This window comes from Anoplopoma fimbria, chromosome 16, assembly GCF_027596085.1.
Source record: "Anoplopoma fimbria isolate UVic2021 breed Golden Eagle Sablefish chromosome 16, Afim_UVic_2022, whole genome shotgun sequence".
Classification (NCBI taxonomy): domain Eukaryota; kingdom Metazoa; phylum Chordata; class Actinopteri; order Perciformes; family Anoplopomatidae; genus Anoplopoma; species Anoplopoma fimbria.
The window spans coordinates 17917810-17936625 of record NC_072464.1 but is presented as its reverse complement, the minus strand read 5'-3'; the positions used below and the strand labels follow the sequence as shown (position 1 = coordinate 17936625).

At 39.8% G+C, this 18816-nt stretch overlaps 1 protein-coding gene across 1 annotated transcript in view; it reads right to left on the bottom strand.

Moving 5' to 3' along the window:
• Positions 1-18816, bottom strand: part of thsd7ba (thrombospondin, type I, domain containing 7Ba) — a 111441-nt gene that overhangs the window by 76831 nt on the left and 15794 nt on the right. Inside the window, exons 2-4 of the mRNA XM_054615245.1 lie at positions 7059-7929; positions 5134-5382; positions 4087-4256 (exon numbers count right to left, since the gene is read on the bottom strand). Of these exons, the coding sequence (XP_054471220.1) occupies positions 4087-4256; positions 5134-5382; positions 7059-7929 (1290 nt within the window). The remainder of the gene's footprint in view (positions 1-4086; positions 4257-5133; positions 5383-7058; positions 7930-18816) is intronic.

Here is an 18816-nt window from a genome sequence, read left to right as displayed (position 1 = left end):
GCAAATTTCCATTTAAATGAGAGCCCAAAGAGGAATCCACTAAATGTCCATCATGCATTTTGTGTTCTTACAAAAAGTAATTTACATGGTGTTTGATCTCCTCTGTAAAAAAAAAAAATGAAATGCTTGCTTAACCACATTCATAAAGTGGCTAATAAATATCTGCCTGCTTTGTTCCGTAAATTGTGATTCTTTGTATTTGTCAAGTGAGTTACTGAAGTAGATATAGGGGCAGATTGTTTTCCGCATTACCGGAGCAAGTAGCCCTCCATGTTGGAGGCATACAGCTACATCTGTTTGCATTAACTAACGCTGTGCAGGCTATGTCAAGCTACGGCCATGCACACAGGGCTGTTGCCCAGTGGATGAAGGATAAGCTATCCTTGATCCATAAGGTAGGGGTTCAATCCCCAGCTCCTCCTGTCTGCATGTCAAAGTGTCCTTGAGCAATAAAGCGTTGATGTATTGATCTTTTTCCCGCACATCCATCGGTTCAAAGATTTATATATTTATTTCAACATATTTCTCTGGAAACATCTGGTAAACAACTGCCAAAACACCTCCACTGTGGACTCATCGACTTGGTACTATAAGGAAGAATGGTTGAGGAAAAATGAACATGCTATTATTTAAAGAATGGTTTTGTTTATTAGGCAGGAAGGAGGGTGATTTGCAAAAGAGGACCTTGAAGTTGTTAGTGATTAAAAACTACCCACTGTGCTTAATTAAAAAAAGATAAATTAAATACTTGGTTTGCATGTTTTTTCTTCTTCTGATGATTGATTTTATAAGCCTAAAACTTTCATTTTGTTTAATTAGAAACAAACAAATCATTATTTAACTTTCAAGCACAACCTTGTTGAGATCATAAAAACTCAGTAACACTGGTTGCCTTGGTGATTCTGGCTTTTTCCATTTCTCTGCATATTCATGTTTTAACATGAATAAAGGGATTTTAAAGGGATATCACTATAGATTTAAATAAAAAAAAATGATTATCATCAATTCAATGTTTACATCAAAAGACAGATATACTAAATAACAACTTTACACCCTGACCAGACATACACATTTCAGAGTACCATGTCACTCAAAAATATAGATTACATTCAGTGTTATCAGCTACAATCCTGCATGTTTTCTATGAATTGCAGGTCAAAGGTCACTGAACTACCTGTCCATCTGTCCCATCATTGAAAGAGAAGAATAAGCAGCAGTGTGCCTACACACTTACCATCTCAACACCAAGCTTATTCTGTCAGCACTGCCTTTAAGACAAAAAACCCAACATAAGATTTAGTTCCCTCCAACTAACTATAGTCTTCTTCTCTAACTTGAATTCTTAACATAGACTGTCTTCGTTGTCACATGCCACCTGTCTAGGTCTTCTTGCAGCTTGTTAAATCAGCATGACTTAACACATTGCATAATAACACATTACATACTTCATCGGGGAAGGAATGATCACGTTCCTCTCGAAGTTCAAAGTAAATCAATTCACCCGCTTTAATACCATTACTGATGATAGCTCTGCATTTGATCCGATGTGAAAACACATTGCCCTGCAAGTCTGTATCAGCCATGTTTCTTAACCTCATGAAATGAAAATGCACATTTTCTCCCACAATCCAGGCCAGACACAATTACACAGATACTTTTACAATATAATGCAATCCTCTGTGTTCAAGTCACAGTGTCCACCCCCACATTAAAGTGATTTAGTCAGTTAGATTTCCCCGCTCACACAATAATGGGTAACAGATGTAGGACTGAAAATACTAAAGTAAAAATACAATGTTTAAATTTTCACTCTAAACAATTTCACTGTTAAATAACAATAAAATACTGGCAGCAGGAATTTTACAGTCCAGCTACTGTCCTTCATTTTGATAGTATCTTATTGTGTATTGGATTACAGTATGTGATAGTAGAATAACTGGTTTTATGGTCATTTCACAGTATATGTAAGCATGTTTCTGTATATTTACAACGGGTTATACAATCTGCTACTTTTGCATTTAATTTCTGACAACAACAACAACAACAACAACAACAACAACAACACAATTGAAAACACAAGAATCTCTTTGTTTAGTTGATCTCCACATGGCTGTGCTCAGTGGAATGACTACCAAAGCCGGGCTGTCCAAAGTCCTGTTCACGAAACAGCCGGTCACGTCTTGTCACTCAAAAGTGATCAGTAGGCTACAAGCTGTTTTATTAATAAAAATGTGCTATAATGATAGCAGAAACATTAGCCTAAAACCAACAGAACGACGCAGATGGATAGTGACTCACTGAAGTTGTATAAAGAAGCGTATTTCCAGCACTTCACAGAAAATACTGTATTATACTGATGAATGACAGTTATCTGCTGCTATGGTAAACCGACAGCATTAACTGTTAGTTACATGCAGAGGATGAACATTTAACTGTAAACTACAATTATTATGAAATACTGTAAAGTACTGTTGTAAATCCACTTTAAATTTACAGCAATTCCTTACAGTGTCTGTTTTAACAATGCCTGTTTTTGCATACATTTTGAGATTATTCAGTTTTCGAGTGCAATTTCCACATTGTCTCAATTAGGAGTCTTATAAAATCTTGTGGCAAGCTACTTTCTGGTGACAGCCCACCAGACAGCTGTTGGTCCCCTTCCTGATGAACGTGTGCATATGTGCAGATGCTTTGTCTGGTCTTGGAGCCTATCGCCCCCACAACTGTGGGGGCGATAGGTAGACAATAATTATCTTCTGCTGTGCACTCAAAGACGGGTCTTTTCACGAAGTTGCTAAATAGATATTTGCTTAAGGTTCTGTATAATAAAAATGTCGTACTGACGGTAAATGTTTCCCTTCTCAAATATATATATTCATACTCCAACAAGCACTACTTTGGGTTTAATTCTAATTTCTAATGATAACAATCTAATAATAATTATCACTAATAATCAATGCTCCATTTCTAGCACTTCTCACCCTGAGCAGGACAAAGACATTCACACTGCATCGTATTCACCCACGCACACATCGATGCCACCGATGCTGCTGGGCTCATTGGGGGTAATCTGGTCTTCAGTGTCTTGCTCAATTATTGATTAATATTTTTTCTGGTGTGAACGTTACTGCATCACAAGGTCTCCTGCATGGCTATAGATTTCTTGGCCCGGTACATACGCTTTCTCTGCTGGTTCCCCTTCCGGTGATTTTAAGAATCCAGGAAATAGAGGAAATAATCTTGCACACATTCCACCAGATAAATGTGTCAATTATGCATTGCGATCAAGTACGGATAAAACTGAAGAAGTAAAATGTGTTAATTAGAGGTGCAAATAGTCAGATTTTCTTATCTTCCGCAGTCAAGCCGTAACCCTCTTTTTTACATCCTTTATGCTAAACTAAGTTAACATGCTGCTGGCTGTAGTTTCATTATTATCTTACAGTCATGAAAGTGGTGTTTTTCTTTTTATCTAATTCTTTGTAAGAAAGCATTTTACTCAAAATGTCAAACTATTCCTTTAAGATGCGTGGCACTTCTGCACGATGAAATACACCTCAAGTGATCAGTTTCATTCAGCGACGAAATCTTCATTAGAACTGTCATCAATCTACATCAAACAGGACTCTAAACATTAAATAAGTGTAAACATTTCGTATGATACATAGGTCAAAACTATTACTGGTGCCCCACCAAAAGGGCCAGTTAAGAAAAAAACATTGGATCCTTAGATGTAATATGAGCTATTTGACATGCAGCGTAGTGAGTCCCTATTGTTTAAAGCCTTCCCAACAGCACACAGTAACTGAAGAAAACAGTCGGAATAAAATTATGATTCTTCTTGTCTACTGCACTTTGAACATACTTCCACTACAGCAACACAGCGTGCTTATGATTTTTTTTTGGCTTGCATAACCAACATAATGCTCTGCTGCCAACTTTCACTTTTAATAATTTATGCTCACAGCTTATATCAAAACACACCACTGAGTTTACTTGGAATTTATTCGTGGCCTATCTCTTGAGTCACCATGTGCTTCCAGCGAGCCCTGGGTCAACTGTCATGAAGGCGTTTTTTATCCTTACCCTCCTTCCTGTGATGTGGTGCTGAGTGATCAGGGACTTGAACACAGTAGGTCTTCCTGTTCTGGATCCCACTTCCACACAGAATACTGATGTTAGCCAGCCGCCGGTCCTGTTGGCTCAGTAAGGGGAGGATGCGGCATTCGCCCCAGTCAGTGGTCCTCCACACAAACCTGGCAGAGCGCACACAGATGTGCAAACACATTTGTAATGCAAACAAGTAAATATTATTTAAATGGAGTCACTGTTGCATATGTCTAAGGAAGTATACTGGAGTACAATGCTGAAAAACGTATGCATTTAAAGAAAGGATAAAGTGTCAACACAGCAGTGGCAGTTGTTTAAAAAATATATTAAAAGTTCCACAAAGCAAAAGACAAATTAGCGAAAGCAGTCTCTGGCAAGAGCCTCTCCCAAATGTCATGAGAGACCCACATTTTTATTTTAAAACTTCTAAACCAATGTTTGGTTTCAACTATAAAAATGCAGTGGTGCAGAAAGCAATAATATCGGAGGAGTTTACCAGAACAACAGCCTGTAGTAATCTATCAAATGCTTAATTTCCGTAATGAGTTTTCCCTAATCATGTAAATCCTCTGCTCTCAGGCACTCCATGTAGATTTAGCAAATAAAACAAAATCTACCAGCAGGGAAAATAATTCTCTATTGACTACTTTGTTTACTGCATGTTATATTTGCCAAAGCCTTTCTTAACTCAAATTCTCCTTAAAACACTGCTTGTCATCCATGTCAGGTCCTTCGGGTCAGGAACTCCCAACAGTACATTATGTTATGTATGTTCTAGGTTTCATGAGGTAATTAAGTTAATAACATAAAAAATGCATAATCCAATAGTGAAATCACGAACATCTGGAGCCTCTGGACTTTTTTCATTCAGGTGGAGAGCTCAGAAAAGCAAAATGAAAATCATTAATTATTAGACTTTGATGTTTTATGCATCATCTGCATCAGGCACCCGTAAACAAAGCTTTTGTTTACAAGGATTGTGAGCTGAAAATGAGACGATAACCATCATTGTTAAGAAACTACCTGGGGCAGTTTGGAAGTAAATCTCCTATGATGTTGCAAGCTTCTTTTTCCTCAAGGGCAGGACATCTTTGTCCCCCTCCGACTGGGATCTGAGTCATGATTCGTGACCTGAGGCGGTAACCAGGAGACAGATCGGTGGATCGGCAGGTCTTGGAGCAGGGACTCCACGATGACCAATCAGACGTCTGACAGTGTTTGGGCATCACACACGCCTGAAAGGTCAGGGGGGAATTGTCCTTGGTACATAGACTGTAGATGGGGAAGAAGAAAAGACTTTAAAGAAGAAAATACTACAATTATTGACAACATAACATCCCTGTAACCCATTCAGTGTTTGAAAATAGAGTTGCTATATGGAGAGAGGGAGAGCGCCAAGCCTGACAGATGTTAGTTGTGGTTGTGATTTAAATAGATTGGTACAATGATTATATGGAGTAAAACGGACATCAGATGTAAAACATACCATCTGCTTGGAGAACCTACTAGTGGAGATCTTGACCTTTGCAGTTTCCACTTCTACTTGGCAATAATTAAAGCTATTACACATCACGTTAACACAGATCTCAGACATATAGTCACCCTTTACAGAAATAGCACAAAGAGCTGATGTGCTCAATTAAGAATATGAATGTGCATTAGTCATGTAATTACAATTCCATTGTTTAATTTGGACAATTTGATTAGGCAGGTTATTAAGATGTGAGTACAAAGCTCATTTACGAATTTTTACTATGTAATTAGGCTGTAATTAGAGAAGCAGAATAAGGCAGAAGTCAGGTGGGAAATCCATATTCAAAAGCCCCAATCCCACTTCTTAGCAAATGCCATGCTAATCAGACACTGTACTGTAAATACTCCCTTCACACTCAAGTCATAAAGCCATTGAACCTGCCTCGTTGGGCTTGGAAACATGTAAATGTGAAACACATAACAAGATTTTAAGCCCCTCATCCAAATGGCATGGGTCGAACAAAAGTCATCACATCAAACCTGGCATGATACTAAAGCTCCCACCGCTTATAGAAGCATCATCAAACAATGAAAATACAATATTCCAACAGGAATAGCTTCCTTGAATGACAGTCAACAATTTATTTCTGCAGTCAATTAATGGTGTCACATTACACCAAGGAGATGGTATTTAGTCAATATCATTAACAAACAAAAGATTTTATCTCCCCTGGAAGAGTGAGAACAAGATGAAGATGAAGATGTGTGTGTGTGTGTGTGTGTGTGTGTGTGTGTGTGTGTGTGTGTGTGTGTGTGTGTGTGTGTGTGTGTGTGTGTGTGTGTGTGTGTGTGTGTGTGTGTGTGTGTGTGTTTGCTTTCTGTGCAGTAAAATCCATTCTTATCAAATCCAAATACCAAGGTTTGCTCCAGCAGCAGGGACAGAAAGGGAGCAGCATTTGACATTTACCATAATAGTGCCTCACCACCATGCTAATATAATGCTGAAACAACAGCTCTCCCATAATCCAGATCTAATTGAATAAATAACCACCATCAATAAAAAAAAAACATTTAGTTTTCACAGAATAGACCTCCGCATGAGAAAAATAACCCGCTGGGAACACGAGGGAGGGAGGGGCGGGGCGGGAATTGATCATGTTCTTCTCATGTTACGATACAATACGAGTATCATATAAAAAATCAAATCCATTAGGAGAATTTCCCCTCACAGACACCCACATTCAGCTACAGGGCACATTTACAACTCACCTCATGTGCAACATCAGTGGGAAAAAATGAGTTTAATGTAGGAAGAATCCAGTTAAAGGTCTTTTCCTTTGAAGGGCTACAAACCAGCTCTTTTCACAGATCCACCTCGCTCTTATTATAATCTTGGATTTTTCTTGGCCCTTAAGAAATGCCCTCTCTTTCAGGTTCATCTTGCGTGCACCTTCCAACACTTGTAATTGGCTTACCTCAGCATAGCATTCTTGCCGTCACTTCGTGTGCAGCGGACTTGTCTTGTCTGGTATCCCACCTCCAGTTCCCAGGACATGGGGTACTTGTGCGCATGAGGATGCTGGTGGTGGTGGTGGTGGTGGTGGTGGTGCTGGGAGTGGTGGTGAGAGGCCTGTGTGTGCAATGTGACTGTGTTGCTCTCATTGGAGCTAGTGCTGAAGTCCACTGTGGTCCTGCCACTAAACAAGGCGTCCTTGTGATGGGGTAGTCGGCACTCGCTCCAGGTCCCTACTTTAAGGCTGTACTGGTACTCGCCCTCCCCGGCAGGGCAGTTAAGAAGGCTGGAACAAGTCCTGGTCTCAGTCAGGTTGGGGCAGCTTGCACCTCCGTACATCGGTGTGGCCAGGACATGTCGAGTCCGATGCTGCAGGCCAGCGCCGCATGTTTTGCTGCAACTGGACCAGTGGGTGAAGTCTGAAACAACACAGTCCTGGGGGCAGGGGATGAGGCATGCCTGCTCCACAGGTGGCTTTTGGGAAAAGAACTCACATATCCTCAAGGTGACTGCGGTACGGTTTGAGGTGCGCACACAATGGACTTTGCGCCTCTGGATGCCGTGCTGTGCTGTAATGCACTCAGCCGTCCTCAGCTTGTGCTCGTTGGAAAAGAAAGGGACGAGAACGCAGCCCCCCCAGTCCGACACCTCCCACTCAAAGAGGTTCTGGTGCCAGTCGCAGACCTTAAAGCAGTGCCGCTGGCTTTCTGGCTTGTCCACGTGCTGGCAGTGAGAATGGTGGGTGGTCCAGCCCTCCATGTGGACACACCATATTGTCCTGGTCTGAACGCCGCCAGAACCACACTCCTCCCCGACACACTGACCCCACTGGCCTGCAACCAAGAAAAAGACACATGGAGATGGCATTTTCATTAAAACCTGGAGCTTTAGGAAGAAATGATTTAAATTGCTGCTATTTGGCAGCTTGCAATCAGGCACCATTCAATGCCATTCACTTAACCTCCATGATTGGTTTATTCATGAACTGAGGAAGGAAGGAACAAAAGTTAAGAAAAAAAAGTCATCAAACCACTGGCAGACATCAGTTAAAAAAATGTAAAGATTAGTTTCTCGGTCACAAAGGACTAGATTCATTCAGATTTTTGATCCCAAACTGATCGGTATCTTAGGCTACGCAACACATGGCCATATGTGGAACCACAGGTGCTCTTTGGTCAGATTATTGGAAAATAGAAATGTGCTTTTCCTTTCCTAATCTGCAACATTTTGTGATCTCTTAAAATCTTGTGTTTACTATTATTTGTATTCATTTCATAGCAATACAGCTACTGTTTCAACGTGAAAACATCTCTTCTACAAAGATTAGGCATTGCACAGGTTTTTATAGATCTTTTGAAAAAGACTATTGATTTTCATTCAAAGCAACCCAAACCTTTTAAGACACGACAGTATTTTGCTGTGGTCTGACTGTTTGCTCAAAGCACACTGAGGATTTGAGTTGTATCTTAGTGTGCAATAACCATTGCTTTAATTTAGGACTACAATCAGAACCTGTCTTAAAATAACTTTCAGCAGTAAAATAATTGTCTGCAAAAGAGAACAAACTTATAATCACATTTAACTGCCTTTATTGAGTAATTCTCAGTGTTCATAGAAACAAAAAAAGATTCAAAACAGTGTGGTGGTGAGGCTTATCCATTTTTCTCAACAACTGCTTCAAACACACATTCCTCATAAAAGAATGAAGTGTCCTGAAATATGTCTGTAATCTCAGCTCTGGTTACATTTGATATAATAAACTCTGAAGCCTAGATATTGTAGAAAAAAATTATGTGAAAATTATCCGTCACATTTGAAGCTCAGACAACTAAAAGCAGCCAAGTTAAGCTATGCTCACAAAGGTGCAAAATCCTACTCCAACTCCTCATGAGCGAGCTCAGTTCAAATACATTTCACACAGTTAAGTTATAAAAGGAAATGGCAACTTCATTTTCAGCTTTCACCATCATTTCTGAGTGATGCTGTGGTTGATTTCTTCAGTGTGAAACACTCGGCAGTCACTTCTTGGAAACATCAAAGTGAATGTGACAAAGCCCACTGCTTTCTCCAACACTGACAAATAGCGGGAAGTAAAAGTATGTCTGTGGTCAGAGAGGGAACAAAATTGCTGATACCCTTTTTCCTGCTGTAAAAACTTTTGTCAGCGTCAAATTGTGGCTTCAAATGCAATACTTATATGGATTCAAGGCTGACCACACACCGCTTATTCTGTGAGGAAGGGAACTATAGACTTTTCAAAGCCAGGTTTACAGATAGTGAGGGTATGAAACTCATAAAAGTATCCAGGGAAAAGATAGATTTTTGATTTAACACACACGCATTTAAAAAAAAAAGAAAGCTGACTGTTTTATTTATTCATAGGGGGAAAAACATTTTGAATATGTCGCAGTGGTTAACACCATCTCCTCACAGCAAGAAGCTCCTGTGCTAGAATGTTGGGCTGACTGCGTGGCGTTTCCCTGAGTGCAGATAATGCATGGATGTATTGTAAATATAGTAAGATTGTCTCATTGCTCTCAAATACACACACACATTGCTCAGTTCACTTACGTCTCGCAAAAAGACTTCTTGATTTCAATTTGCCCTCAAAAATCAGACCAGAAAATGCTTTAATATAGTGATCCCCGTTGTGTTAACATCTGCAGAATGTGTAGATTAATGTGATTGAAGAGGCTAATTAAATTGCAATTTTATATATATATAATTGTCATTCATAAATCCCAATCCAAAAACTAATTTGTGCCCTATTAAATTCATTTTTTGACCTTTTGTCCTCATTTTCAAAAGAAGTAGACGTAAATCAGAAAAAGAAATAAATTAAATGAATTTGCTGATATGATTTGGTTATCTATGTCAGTCACATTTACTTGTCATCCAGTCATTTTGCCACATGCTATGAAAGGGATGATTTGATTCATTTCTTCTAATTGGAATTAAATCGATGTAATAATGAGAGCCTCCTGCATCCTAAATTGCTTTCGAATGACACCTCACTGAGACTGTTTTATGCCCTTTCGTGCCACTGAAATCTTCTGTTAACGCTTTGTTCCCTGGCCAATCATTGACTCGACAACACAGCATTGAAGCTGCTGCTTTTTTGCTCAAGGGAGCAACATTTCAATCTGCTGAACTGTTTCATAGTTCATCGAAGCACATCATTGAGTTTATTCGTCTTGGCTTTGCAATGTTAATGGGGGCTAGCAGTGTAACCAACATCATTATGTTCATATGATCTTTTTGTTTTACACAGCTCAAAGGATAAGAAAGCAAAGTCATTATTACTATTATTATTAATTTACAAAGATATATTTGAACACCAGAAAGAATATTGATGATCCGTTAGCTTGATGTCAGTATGTATCACATGCAGATAAAGAAATGCAGTTATGAGAACATAGCCATCTTTGCCTGACACAGTGCTAAACACATTAATGGCAGAAGAATAAAATGTTGTATGTGGTGGAAACGGATTAATACTATTACGATATCCAAGACATACATGTTTAGCATAAGCAGAAAAGACAAGGACACACTATTATGTAGATATCTGTTTAAAAATGGTATGTACTTTTTGTATTTTCAGTCCTACCTCCTTTTCCTATTATTGTTAGTGTGGGAAGTCTAATGATTTAATCACTTTAATGTGGGGGTGGACGCTGTGACTTGAACACATTATAAAAGTATCTGCCTAATCATCTCTGGCCTGGATTGTAGGAGTAAATGTGCATTTTCATTTCATGAGGTAGAGAAACATGGCTGATACAGACTTGCAGGGTGTAAAAACCTACATGTGACGTGTATTGACCCATTCAGAATTGTAGTTGTCAGTGTTGCTTTGAACAATTATATTATTTGCCTTTTTAACAATGTCATGACTTTGGCTATCACCGGTATTAATATGGAGGACAACAACACATAATATTGTAGAGAAAGCCATAACAAATTCAATGGAGACACTTGAATGCAGCAGTCAATAAAGGCGCAGCCCGACTGATAGCCTATGAGAAAAAAACTCTTTGCTTTATGGGAATAGTGCTCTATTAAGAGATCAAATTATAGGCACTTGGAAGGCAAAAACTATTTGGTTACAATAGCCCTCTTAAGCAAAAAGCCATTTGTGGCTATTTTATACAGGCCGCATTGAAAATGAGCTGCATACAACATGAGGCCAAACAAAAACAGCTGAAAATAGAACCAGAGGTGCATGCCTAAAATGGAGACATTTTTTTTTTTTTATTGAAACAACTATTTAACTTTTTTTATATTCCTGCATTGCCAAAAGTGGAACTCCACCAATAAGTGTACCTTTTTAAACAGCACAATTGTTCAGATTTCCTCTGCAGTATTTGCCAATGACTACCGTGCATATGTCATATGTTTGAAATGCATATGTATGACGGCTCATGTTGATTTAAACTGAGCTAACGTGGTTTTGCTTCAGTTTGAATTGATAGTTTGAGCCCCAGCCCCAGCTTCAGATGATGTGTGCCAGGCTATTTGTTTACAACCTCAAAGACACTAGATGCGCTTTGAACGGGAGGGACATGTTGTTTCTGTCAGAAGAGAGAAGAGGCTACCCAAGATCACTCAATGCCGTGAAAACATCTGCATATATGAAAACATTTTTAATTCGACACATAAGACAGTAGATATCAGTTGAATTTAACTTCAAAAAGTTGTACCCCAACTTCCCACATTCCAGCTCCACACTGTGTCATCCACACTGTGACATCCTCAAAGTGACGTTCTCAATTCAGTCAAAGCTGACAAGACACACCCTTAAATAGACATGAAAAGCCCTCCAAAAATAAAAGATATGAGCAGCAATTCGCGGACGAACTTAAATACCTTCAGTGTCGTGTCGACGCCGAGCGGCTGAGTGTGCTGCTCTTGTGGTCACTGATGGCCCTCTTTCATGACAACCACTCTTTCATCAGCATTGGACTACCTTTGCTCAATGTTGCTGTTTTCACGCTGTGCCAGGATGTGTGTGCGTGATTTATGGAGGTGTGATTGGGAGAGATTCCGCTGCCAGGGGAGCCAGCTAACACAAGCACTATCTCCTAAGCTCTGAATAATCACTCTCTCGATCTGTCAGCATCAGCATCTGTCAGCCCCCTCAGGAGGAACCAGTCACCCACAGCTCCTTCATTCCTGACGCACTTAGTCGCCCTGCTTACTACCCCCGGGGGGCTCCAGTACCTCCGGGGGCCCCTGCTATATTTACTATTCCATTTACGTCCGGATATAAGAAAGAAATTAACCGTGCAAGAGGCTGTGCCGACTCATACGATACAAGAAAAGACAGGAATTAAACTCTGTGTGACAGAAGATGTCTTCTCTTTTGCATCATTGTTCAGTTGAACCGCTTAAGTTGGACAAATGATAGTGTAGCTCTACGACAACAAACAAGTAACACAACAAAAGCAATCTCCACTGTGGCCCGAAACCAGACTGATGGAGACAAAGAAGAAGCAAACAGCGAAGCAGTAAACTGTCTCTTAAACAGCGGCGTTCCGTCAACAGAGAACTGCTCTCACCACTGTTCAATCTTTTGCTTCTCCTCTCTCTTTAATTACATTTGGTAAAAGCATCATGGAGTCAGGTCAGTAAAGTCCTAAAAGATTTATTGGCGCTTCCAACTTCATGCCGGCCATTTTGAGGCTGTTAATGTTCAATGTGCTGTTTTGGTGCTTTAAACTTTTTACAGAAACTGGATTTTACGCGCCCCAAAAGATGCTTCTGTAGGTCATGCATTCTGCTTCGATGTGTCACAAAAAGAGAGACGGCAATCTTTTCTGAGCATTTATTGATCATATTGATCCGTTTGTACTCGTATCCACTGCACTATCCCAAACACTTTATTTGGCTTGTAAAAGAGACTTCTCTATTAACAACAATCAATAATGCTATATGAAGAGCACCAAACCTCACTTTTGATTCCATGTCATTCTATTAATTTGCTGACTTGCTGAAGTGACACATACAGAGAGCACATACAGATTTTGTCTCTACGCTGCAGTTGTTTGTGCATTTTCCTTACAAACATCTGCTGAGTTAATTCACCATCTATCTTCAAATTCTTTGCTCAAGTTTAGTTTGACTGTTTGGATACATGCATCCTTTGTCAGAACACTTTTTAATTAAATGATACCTGTGCCACTGCACCTCATTATGCACAGAGTCGTCCCCCATGCCATACTTCCATCACTTGTAATTTATGAGCAGTGGGGTGCATCCTCACTTACAACATGCATATATGCAGAAATTCATCAGATTATCATCAGGCAGTCAATCCATCTCTAAAAGCCCTGAATCAGATTATTTTAACCAAGTGTTTATGGAGCAAAAAGAAAATTTGCGAAATGTGAGAAAATAAGTCAAATAAATCTTTGCCGGGGGGACAAACCAGCAAATGAAGTGACAAAAGCTCACTCGTCACCTGCAGCTAAAAATGAAATATGTGTGATGATAAAAAAAAAAAATTAGCTACTGTGAGAAGTTTGACCTTCCTGCTTGAATATTAATCATACATTACCATAAATTCTCAATAAGTGAATGCATTATAATATTTGTGTTTTGGCTTGACAATGAGATACTTACTGCAACTTGCATTATCCCGAGGAAAAGCATCCAATGCACTTTAATATCCCACACTAATGAATAAACTACCTTGGGGCTGCGATACTATACACATGGCCCCAAACGGCTTTTGGTAGAATTTAGTATTCAGCCCTTCAGCACCAGTGCCAGACCTACAGTACTTGAATGCTTAATCGCTAAATGAATGGTGAGCAGTATAAACAAGACAACACTAACATATGTTGTCCACATTGAGTGATGTAATCCCCATTTGGGCCAATCGGTATCCCACAGCAGTGGGCTGGGTGCTGCTGCAAACACAGGCTCCTTTCTGTTAAGCCAAGGCAAAACCTAGTGACTGAAGTTTGGTGAAGTTTCTAGGTTTGAGCGGAAATGTAATGTGATTTTTGTAAATCTGCCAGTCAGATCTGCTAAAAAATAAAACTATGTTAACACCTTACTTTCAAATGTAATTGCTGATATCAGGGGGCATGGTGACACAGTAGACATAGCTTCACTACTGATATTACTTGCTTAGAATATGTAGTTAAACTGAGAACGTGTTAAACACGTGTCTGATCGTTCCTGCAGCTTTCCCTGTTATCAACTGAAAATATATAATCTCTTACACTGTAACATGTTGAAAAATGATTTTCAATTATGTATGCTGTCATGTCAGCACTGCAGGGCAGGGGACTAGTTTTTTATACTCATGTTCGACAATAAATTCCATTCCAGTGGTGTTTCGTTTTTAACTAATCGTGATTGTCATATCATGTTCTGCTGTCTCGCTGAAAAAAGGCTCTTGGTCAAACCTAGACAGGACTTCTTCTCCGGCTGAAATCAATGTTGGACCTTTTCCATGAGCTGGTCTTGGGAGACCTGGTATTTAATCTACTAAACCAGTTATTGTATTTCTTCTAAGATCTCGCTTATATACATAGATCCAACTTTGATTTTAGGCTGGAAAATCCCTACGGAGGTTTCTCTGAGAATCAACTTGGTTACATTTATGAATGCCACAGTACTTTAGTCAGTATCACTTTAAGACACGAAGAATACAGCGGGGACCAGGCAGAGGTGTGCTATACCTCTGCGGAGATCAGAATCTTTTTCCGTGTAATTGCTTGCCTCATGTGGTCTCCTCAAGTCCCTGCACCAGCCTGTGTAGAGGTGACAAGTAATTGGATAGGATGTCATTCACTCCTCTGTCTCATCGTCTTCCGCTGACCTGGGATTTCTCTCCCGTAAACACAGGAGCAGAGCTAATGGCCATATCTACAGGTAGCAACCTGGGGAAAGACCGAAGTGTTGTGATAATGCAGGTGGCGAGGGCCATGGGATAAAAGACAGGGATAATGCAGCACGGTTCATTTGATATATCTACTGCTTATTTTTATAATATCTTTTAGAAAAAATTATAATCAAAGTTTCCAGCAGCGATTTTCTGGGAGCTGTTGTAAGGCCTTTTCTGTCCAATGGTATTTTATCTACTGAACACGACCAAAATAATAAATATAAACTACTTATGTATTTATTTACACCAGAGGATAGTTTGACATAAAACTTTAGCAAAGACTTTAACACTTAAAATAACAGGCAGGTGAGTTTGTTTCAATAGAGAACTGCAATGATAGGTTTGGAAATACCTGAATAAAGTACAGGGGAATAAAGGGACTGCAAGGAGAAACACTCCTCATAAGTGTTTGAGGAGAGCTGTGACAAGGTAGCATTCATGGTTGAACATGAAATTTCATTTGAACACCGAGAGCTGACACGCCACAGAGGTTTTTCTTGAGCTGCTCTCAGAAAAGAGCAGCAATTCTCAAAGTGCTGCTTTTATCCACCAGAACAATATAAGTGCTCATACCTCAACAACAGAAATGGTGCTTGAGATGATCCACATCAGCATAGATGTTGCGTCTATTACATAGTTACATCTAAACTAAAACTGGAAGGTAACTAAAATGCACTTTCACCATAACAAAATGAAAACTATGAATTTCAACCATACTCCTCACAAACCCCATTTAACTATCAAAGACAACTATTTGGTTATCCATATTGTTAACTGGGCAAAATATGTTTGTTTAAATGCTTTTCTAGAAAAGGTGCTGCATTCAGCTTTTGACAACACTTACAAAATGTCTGTTAGATTCAGGATCAGATGTATTAAAACATCAGTTCTGATCTTCCCATCCCAACTAGCAATCTGCCTCACTGTCACTGGAACACTGCTTTCCCTGTAAGCGTCTTCCTCAGTCATTTTATCGTGCAGTCTTTAACCAGATACATTAGTGTTTTCCCTATATCAACCACAAAATGGTTCTGGAGCTGTGTTCAGGACCAATTCAATGTGGACCTCGGACCAAGTGGGTTTCTCTGGCAGAAGAAGTGATTAACCGAGTCAGGTGGCCTGCAGAGTGTAACCTGCAGAGGCTAAATACTTCACTTATCCTCCATCTGTCATTTGAGTTCCCTTTGTCCCTCAGTTATTAATCAGATGCTCGCTCATTTAATGGTCATTTGTGGGAGGTCAAATAAGAAGAAAAAAAACATTTACCAGTATCGGTGTTTCTGCTCAATCAAATGATGTGACAATAGAATAAACCACATCCCAGTTCTTGAAGACTTTTCTTTATATATCCGTTTATATTTTGCACCAGTAGAAATAATACAGTACACTTTTGAAATGTAGAATTTAAAAATCTCTCAATATAATGTGTAAGGCTGCTGTATGCTGCTGGACATTGATAACCACAAGATCAGCTCCGATTCAAAATACACCCACAGTCTGCGGCCTGTCTTTATCAGGGATCCAAACAAAGCCATCGGCCACTATGCAGCCATAGTATCACTTGTTATCACTGAGTCCATTAGAAATGTGCAGACACCTCCAACTCCATTCCTCTGGGAGACTTAAGGACAGAAAACTCCTAAAGTAGTTTGGGAATTCTGAACCATCCTCAGATCCCTCAGATAGCTTGAAGGACTCTCCTAGAGGGCTGTAGTGTGCAAATAAGCCAAAGTCAAATAGATGTGTGAATCGCATGAATAATTCTGTTTTTCTTGGCTGATCTGTTGCTCTGTTCAGTCGCTCGATCCACAATATTTGTCCTGAGTGAGATGTCTATATTGACCAACTGACCTACACAGGCTGCAGAGTAAAATCAGCATGTCAGCAGAATAGCAGCACAGCAGCTCAAATCCTGAGTCAGTGGATGCATTCAAGCACAGCGCTTGGTGTGGGTCAGGAGTGTTTTGGCAGCACTCATAATCACGGTAGTAGCGCAGAAAATGTAAGAAAATAGACTTTTAACTTAAAATAACATGTTTCAGGTTGCAGCTACCGACACGTTAATTACAGCTTGCGTGGATGGCTGTCGTGGTCAAAATAGACCCGTGTCTGTTCTGTCAGATTTGAGAGGGACAAATGAAAAATGAGGCTGAAACGCCCCCGTGTAGACAAACCTTTAGTGTTATGGCGGTAGGTATAAAGACAATTTCCCTTAAGGTTCACATGTTCCTGACAGAACTAGTGACTCAGACACCAGGAGTTCAAAGCTAAAAAAAAAAAAGAAAAACCAGTATTATGTAAACTATAATCAAGGCTTGTTTGATAAATGCAACCCTCACTCTCCCACATCATCCTTCAGCTGTCACACCGTGATGCAATGTGTATTGAGCTCTTGATTGATCTGTTGTCTGAGACCTCGGCATTGTCTTCTTCATTCTTCAGTACACGCAAAGCAAGAAAGGCAGTTATGTAAGCGTGTGCACGCATCAAGGAGATGCGTGGGCGTGATGCATGGATTTTAAACAACATTAAGCCTGGTGCAGCTCCCCCTGAAAGCAGCTGTGCGGCTTGAATTTTGTAGCTCATAACTCAAGGCAGAAATTGAGACCAGGCATTCTCCGCTCTGAGTATGAATTGAATATTCCCTACCATGCAACCAGAATATTATGTACACCTGTAATAAAACAGTCCTGGAGGTAAATTCCACTTTTATGAAGTATTTTGCATTCAGATTTTGTTGGTAATGTCTCGGTTAGGTGTCGATTCACTTTTACAGTCCTTTTGGAGGCTGCAGTATGTGATGCTGTTGAATGGTATCTTGTTATGTTGTGTATGCATTTGAAGTGACTGTTACAGCTGTGGCTACGCCTGTTATGTAAATGTGACCTGACACGTCCTGAAGGGTGGTTTAATCTGTCAGATGTGAACATTCTATGCACTTCTTGAATCTTGGTCTCAGCGAAGCACAGTCACTGAAACTACATGCTTGAAGTATCCAATCTCAGCTGTGTGAACATAAATATGTCTACAGCCATGATACTGCCAGCAGCAACATTCACTTATCACACAGCCCTTTGACGTGGTACATGGTGAAGGAACAGGGGGAATACGCCAATGCAGCTGAGACTTGCTGAGGCACTCATGACAGTTCTGCTGTCCCGCTGTTCTCTGCACAGATCATTGAAACACAAGGGAATATACAGAGAAACACTACAGAAGAAGCTGTTGGGATCCTTTTCACTGTTGGATTCCAAAAGACAGATAAAGCTCTGTACGCACTGTAGGCTACTCTGAATAATATCCATCTACTGATTCCTATACAGCCTCATGGAATTGTGGCCTACTCTCCTACAACTTCAAATGTATCCAGCTGTAAACTTTTGTGTCTGCATCTTTAAGAGTTGTGACGAATTCTGAACACAGACAGACAGAAATATAAATACTCACACATAGACTCACAAGGTGAAAATGATACCAGCATAGCTTCTGCACCTGGTGAAAATGCATGCTAGCAGAGCCACTTTAGCACGTGATAATATTTTTAAAATAAATAAATGGCTTCAACACTTAAGAATGCTATGCAGTTCCTCTAGTTACACAGATATTACAGAACTTGGGATAAACACACGTCCAATCAGAGCTCTGGAGAGATGCCGAGCGCTGCCTAAAAAAAAACATTCCAAGAGTGCTCAAAACGTAAATACATTTATTGCTCGAGGCTTGATTGTGGAAGTGCAATCAACTTTTGAAACTGACACTTGGCTGTCTTTAGCAATGTTGGAGGTTTTTACATCAGTTTATTTGTGGTAATAAAATAAAG